This window comes from Octopus bimaculoides, chromosome 3 (assembly GCF_046866305.1).
Source record: "Octopus bimaculoides isolate indiv1 chromosome 3, ASM4686630v1, whole genome shotgun sequence".
NCBI classification, from domain to species: domain Eukaryota; kingdom Metazoa; phylum Mollusca; class Cephalopoda; order Octopoda; family Octopodidae; genus Octopus; species Octopus bimaculoides.
Window position 1 is genome coordinate 64,240,173 of NC_142930.1, and position 7,612 is coordinate 64,247,784.

The following is a 7,612-nucleotide window of genomic DNA, read 5'->3' on the forward strand; positions in this document are numbered from 1 at the left end:
TAATAAAATATCAGGGGGTTTTTTTTTGTTTTGTTTTTTCTAATATCAACACGGAAATGTTCTAGATGGCACAATGGTAACAAGTAACATACATGCACAGAACCAAACACATTTGGAGAGTTTTGTTATTTAATACATAACGACATGTAATAGTTGACAAATGATTTCATACGATTTTCAAGTTTTTTTTTTTTTTTTTTTGGTTACTCTGAAAGAGTTTTTTCCCAATCAATAATTTATCACGATGACTTACAAACGAACAAGAGGGTGAGGAGGAAACAAATCAACAAAGTCACTGAACAACACACAACCAACAGGTAAAATACATTCCAAGTAAACTTACTAAGATTCACTTACAATGTTATGAGTTTCTTTTCCTTAGGTTTGTTAAACATGAATAAACCAAACTCTATGGTGATTTCATATAAAAAATATATAATAATATATATATATATATGTATGTATATACGGCTACTATGAAGGAACGAAACACAACCGACTACGACATAGTGAAATAAGAGTTAGTGATCAAGGGAAGTAACTATACGAAAACTAGACGCTAGCGTACTTGACGTAATACACCAAGAAATTTTGATTAGATAAAATTACACCCTTAACGATGAGAAAAATTTTCTAAATGACTTTGTTCAAAAATCCAAAGAAACAATCCTAAAATTTTAATAAATTAAAATTAATTAAATATAGAATGTAGCGAGAAAGGAAAGGCACTGGCCTTTAGCTGTACAGCGACAACTTTAGGTAAATTTCGATCTTATTGAACTTCATCAGCGAAGGATAGTCGCACTGTTACTGCAGATATTAGAATGAATAGAAAAGTATATAAAATTTTTGTGAATGAGCACATAAGACTGCAATGTATGTGCATGAAAATTTATAGTTAGGTGAAAACTGTGTGTGTAGAAGGAGGTTACAGAAGCAGAAGAGGTGGACAAAAGTGGCTTTCAATGACTTTAGAATCCTGAGCCTCACAAAAGAGATGGCAAAAGATTGCAACAAATGTAGAGGTGCTACACTGAAATTGATCGGTATAACTTATGAAAAATTGGCCATAAAAATGATGGTGGTGGTGATGATGATGATGATGATGATGACAATGACAAGGAGGAAGGCAATCATGTAGAGTATTTCTGTTTATAAGAATATGCATGGTGGTGCTCCGTACATGAATGAGAAAGTGCAAATTATGTATTTGACTAGATAAGAAAATTCTAAATTTTCAACTAATTGGAAATAGGATTTGAGAAAGTGATACACTAGGAAAAAGACATTCTTAAAGCAATATGTTTTTTTGGAACTGGGAAGGAAAAGACTGTTATTTGAGATAAATCGGTGTTTATAAGAGTTTGGAAAGGAGTAAAATAAAAAGAAAACAGCGATTGTTAAACATACAATCTGGTTTAGAAAAGATAGAATGCCTGTTGAAACTGTATAGGTTGCTGGAATTCAGAGATAATTTTTGACAAAAAAAATAATTTCAATACCTTTTTAACACCAAGCCAATTGATATCAAACTTACCTATGAACAAAGTTGTTTTAGTTGTGCCCACCCATCTTTTATTTCTTTTTAAACATAGGATATTTATGTTATTGAATGCGTCTCTTTTTTAAAACACTAGATATGTGATTAAAGGGGGGTTTGGTAACGATTTCTAACAGGTTTAATTGCTATGTAGTGGAAATTTTTTATTGGTTTAAGGGCGAATACGTAATGCAAATAAATTGTGAGAACTGAATGAAAAGAAATTCTGAATTGATATTTAGATGGTTAAACAAAAATTAGAAAGATACTGCTGAAGTTGACATTAAAGAATTGAAAATAGTAAAATAACTAACAAAAGACAGAAATAGTCAGCAAGCATGTTTATTAGATTTTAACATAAGAAATATTTATAGCTATTTTATTTTACATTCTATTTAAGGATTTTATATCTTGTGATTGGACACTCACTGAAGTTTCCATTGGCTACAGTGTTTGGTTCCTGATTCAGTTAAACAGATGAGAGATAAAAACACTTATAAATATGATTCCAATATATTGCAGATAATATTCTGATAGAGCATATAGAGCATATATTTCAGATAATGAAATATATAAAATGAAACCTGTAGAAGTTAATGTTTTGCCCAGATGTTGAATAAAACCTAGATGCCAGATTTGAACTTTGAAAGCATTGTAATCCAATACATTATTCACTCAGACATTTTCTCTTTACAGTCAGATAACTTATAAGTCTATTGATTCAGAAATAATTTACTGATTAAAAATGATGAAACTTAATGTATTATCAATACACTTCAATGGTAATTCTATGTTTCTCAATTTTTGTACTGTTTATAAAAATGGCATATTGTTCTCTAAAGATGATTACACTTATTTGTTAATACCATGTTCAAATACAGTATCTTCCTCAGTACACACACTTTTACTGTTGGGAAGATTATCTATCCAATACCCATAGCAACTGATGGAATTTGCTGGATCATGTGACATATTAAAATATAAAGGCAGCAGTACATAACAACTAAAAAAAGACAAAGAATTAAATTAGAAAAAAAAATGTATTATGATATATATGTATTATAATGAAATATATATATTCTTTTACTTGTTTCAGTCATTTGACTGTGGCTATGCTGGAGCACCACATTACAGGGTTCTTTGAATGAAGAAATCAACACCAGGACTTATTCTTTGTAAGCCTAGTACTTATTCTATTGATCTCTTTTGCCAAACCACTAAGTTACAGGGACATAAAAACACCAACATCAATTGTCGAGCGATGGTGGGGGAACTCTCATAAACATATACATATATATATGAAAGGCTTCTTTCCATTTCTGTCTACCAAATCCACTCACAAAGCTTTGGTTGGCCCAAGGCTATAGTAGGAGACACTTGCCCATGGTGCTACACAGTGGGACTGAAACCAGAACTATGTGGTTAGGAAGCAAGCTTCTTACCACACAGCCATGCCTGCGCCTAAATATAAATATAAATATATATATATATATATATATATATCATCATCATCATGATCACCATCACCATTTAATGTCTGTTGTCTATGCTGGCATGGGTTGGATGGTTTGACATGCTGGAAGGCTGCACCAGACTCCAGTCTGATTTGGCATGGTTTTCTACAGCAGGATGCCCTCCTAATACCAACAACTCTGAGAGTGTAATGGGTGCTTTTACGTGCCACCAGCATGGGTGCCAATTTGCACGGCACTGGTATCTGCCACGACTGTGATTTTGCTCAGCTTGATAAGTCTTTTTCTTAATCATGGCATAATGCCAAAGGCCTCAGTCATTGCCTCTGTGAGGTCCAACACTCGAAAGAAACTCAGCCACTTTGCCTTCATGAGGTCCAATGATCAAAAGGAAATATATATATGTACACACACACACACACATATATATGTATATATATATATATATATATATATATATATATATATATATATATATATACACACACATATATATATATATATATAATATACAGACATATATATATATATATATATATATATATACATGCAAGTATATACATACACAAACACAGGCACACGCATATATATAATTAAGAAAATGAGATTTAATGGATATAAATTAATTTATTAAAACTGCTAATAAATTAATTTATATCTGTTAAATCTCTCCATTTTTTTTACTTAATAATGTTTGATATTTATAATATACCTATTTTTTATATTGAAGAGATATTTCTCAACAATATAATATATTAAACCAGTGTAACTTAGATGAAACCATCCCCACAAGAGGTTTATATAGCCTCATAGTGACTGAAAACTATATATATATGTATATATATATATATATAAATACATACATTCATATATATATACATGTGTTATGTGTGTGTGTACTGATATATATATATATATATATATATATATATATATATATATGTATGTATGTATGTACGTATTTTAATTTATGTATATATTAATATTATCTTGGTTGAAAAACTTCGATAATGCAAATATGTTAATAGTTACCAGGGTAGCAAAAATCACACAAAAACTGGGATATCATACCCGCTTAATGGGTAGAAATTCCATGTTAAAGTGATGTATTTTGAGTGGATATAAAGAATAGTAATAAATGGAGCAAAACGCATATAATCTTATTGATTATATGCGTTTTGCTCCATTTATTACTATTCTTTATATGTATGTATATATGTATATGTTATACTTCCCATTATATTATGAGGCTTGATTCCAAAAAGCCAAGTGTTAATATTGAAAGGAAAGATAAGTTACAAACTAAGTAAATAAATTTGCTGTGTTGTTATGGTAACCAGGCTTGAATCAATTTGTATTCTACATATCCTCTCTGAGTACCATGACAACCACAGTTACATTAATTAGGATTTCATAAGTCATTTCTTGATCAAAACCCTCAAGATATAATCACAGCATCCTATTCAGAGAATGCTACAGAAAATCTTAGTGACCCTATTTAAGAGGTAAAACTACAAAATTTGCCAATATCAATTGAAGTTCATTGTTTCAGGTATGGAATATTGTCAATGGTTAATAGCCTAACATAAATAAAATTAGTGTGCAATATGTGAGATCATAGTCATGGCTAATGTCGGTGTCACATCAATGGCACTCATGCCAGTGGCACATAAAAAGCACCCACTACACTCTTGGAGTGGGCAACATTAGGAAGAGCATCCAGCTGTAGAGACCTTCCCAAATCAGAATGGAACCTGGTGCAGCTCCTCAGCTTACTAGTTTTCAGTCAAACCATCCAACCCATGGCAGCATGGAAAGCAGATGTTATATAATGATGATGACATTAATGAGACAGAAATATAGCAGCTAACAGAGTCACTCACAAGACTTTGAGTGGCCGGGACGAAAGTAGGTGGACAACACCTCAGCTCATCTGCTATAGTTCCAGTTTCCACATCGTTGGAAAACATACCACTTAACCACTTTGCCATTGAGTGTGATAAAACAAAAAAAAAAACCTGAAAAATGCAGAAAGAACTTCAGTTGTATAGATTTTTCAAATAGTGGCTCTTGGTTTATTTATGTATGCATTTGGCTTTTTTTTTTTTTAAATGGTGGAATCTTGTCATACACCCAAAATCTTACATCTGATATCAAGAAGATTAAAAACTAATTCTATTTTCTGACAAAAATAATAATCTATACAAATTAGACCTAAATATATATAAGGAAGCTCTCAAAAACTATAAAAAGACAACTACTTAGAGTTACAATGACATTTAATGAAATTTAAATATATATAAAAGTGACTAAATATATTACTAACAAAGTAAGATTAGATAACAGAAATTAATGTTGATTTGGACAAGCAGTTTATATTACAGTAAAGGATCAACTCTAGATTTAGTCTTATATACCCAGTTAAAACAGAAGTTACAATAAACAGTATCTTATCTAAAGTTTTAGAAAGTGGCAAACCAACCTTGCTTAAACTTCCCCTGATATGCAAGATATGCAGGATGCCACCATTTTAAAGCTACAATAACTACAGAACCTATTGATTCTTAGAATAACCAACAAACTCTTCATCAGAATAGTTCTGTAAAGGTTTCAGAAATTTACAGAGTATATCCTGTGTTACAATGAGGTTTCTGCACCAACAGGTCCACCATTGACATAAATTAGTCAGTGTAACTTTCATTGACCTCACAAAAGCCTTTGTCCTCACCAATACAGACAGCCTGTTCATGATGTTACCACTCACTGGTTGCCATATAAGCACACACACGAGTGTAAGTGTGTATATATAAAAATAAATGAGGTGATGCTGAAATGTTCCTGGCTTTGAAGAAAAGAAAATACAGGAAGACCAGTTGTGATTTTATTCAGCATATTCCCCTCCCAGATTCACATTTATTGAAGCAGACATTCAGGTTCACTAAGCCCTGTAAAAGAACTCAGGCTGGGCCTCCAACCAAACCTTTCATGATACCCTTAAAGCCAGGAACTTTTCAGCACCCCCTCATATGCATGCACAAAATCTACAGACTGAGAAACTCGGAAGCATGATCAAAACTCCTAAGCCTTGATGTCAACACTGCGAAAACCAAAATGTTAGAGTGAATACATAATCTCAGTGACATCCAGAAAGCGATTTTGCTTCTTATGTAGAAAAGTCATCGGTAGGAATTCAGTACAGAGGAAGAAAGGAATAGAAAAGTGAGATGCATTGGGATTTCTGAGACTGACAGCATCAGGGCATTAGATCTTAAAGATACACAGATGCACTCAGTAACAGGTGCATCTATGAAGTGCTCATGTGTCTCACTAGACATTGTTAAATAATTTCTGCTACTTGAATATCCTAATTAGTGTTGATTGTGTTTGTAGCAATATTATAATTGCTAGAGGTCAAAAGAGAAAGAAGTTCAGGAAGATGTAATCGATGTTCAAAAGTGAGGGATTACCCCATTGTGATAAAAATAGACCATCTCAGTATCAGGAGCTCTTGGCACTTGACACTGAGATGACTAGGAAGTCAAGAGGCTCCCTTCCAGCTGTACCACCCCATCATCTTGCAATAAGAAGCATAGAGGTTTGAAAGCAGCGACAAACTCTCCTAAAGGACAAAAAGTAAGGGAAGAAGGGATAAAAGAAATGTGGCTAAAACAGGGAGTTAAGACTCATGAAGTGAGAAGCACATCAAAACCTAGGGTGACATGAGATTCATGGTTGCATCAAATACCAATAAGTAATGGATGAGAATAATGTATGGTAAGAAGGAAGATGAAGTGTTAAGGGGGAAAAAACAAGACCAGAACTCAAAAGACACTCTGATGATATATTACTTATGGCAACCTCATTGAAACTGAAATGCTTAGAGGACATGGGATGCCTTTTACTTTGTCTCATACATCCCAGGATGTTTACTGACACTTTTGGATGTATCATGTTCCAATACAAAGTGTAGAAGGTAGTTGTTATAAGGTACTCCAACCCAACCAATCTTTTGGATTGTATTTAACATTGTGAGCCCTGAGGTACTTTTTATGATTTTGTTAATTTTAATCATGTTTAAAGCTCCAATTATTATTGGTATTGTTTTGCTTGTTTGAATTCCAAGTTCCTGGTACTTTGTCAATTTCTCTTCCTCCTTCTGGGAAATGTTTTGATCATTGGAGTACAGACATTTTCATTCCAGTTTTTGAGAATAAAATCTGGATGTTTTGCCTTAATCCCCTTGTCAGCCAGAACAAGCATATTCCAGATAATTGTGATCAGGTAATTGTCATGTACTGCATTTGGGACATATTTATACTGCTTCTTATGCCTTTTTACAGTGGATATAGCTGATGACTCCATTGTATCCATGCAAACTAGGCAAAGATTGGGCAGCCAGAAAAGATATGTTTATTTGTTTTATTGTACTGATTGCACATGTTGTTATCCATTTTCAACATTATTACTAAAACAATGGATAGGTAGAATTGTTAGATCATTATACAAAATCAATTCTCATATTTATTCTGGTCATTAACATTTTGAATACAAACGTTTCAGAGGTCAAATTTGCCTTTCATTCTTCCTGGCTACTGAAATA

At 32.6% G+C, this 7,612-nt stretch overlaps 1 protein-coding gene across 3 annotated transcripts in view; it reads right to left on the reverse strand.

Annotated features, from left to right (window-relative positions):
• LOC106882663 (uncharacterized) overlaps positions 1-530 on the reverse strand; it is an 82,824-nt gene extending 82,294 nt beyond the window's left edge. The window contains exon 1 of one of the 3 annotated variants that reach the window (XM_014933419.2): positions 358-530. Coding sequence is in view for 1 of the 3 variants with exons in the window: in XM_089349097.1 (XP_089205223.1) it covers positions 358-395 (38 nt within the window). In the remaining 2 variants the exon portion in view is untranslated. Of the gene's footprint in view, positions 1-343 lie in introns of all 3 variants that reach the window. The other 2 variants (XM_089349097.1, XM_014933421.3) reach the window with 2 other exon arrangements.
• Between the last annotated feature and the right edge of the window lie 7,082 nt (positions 531-7,612).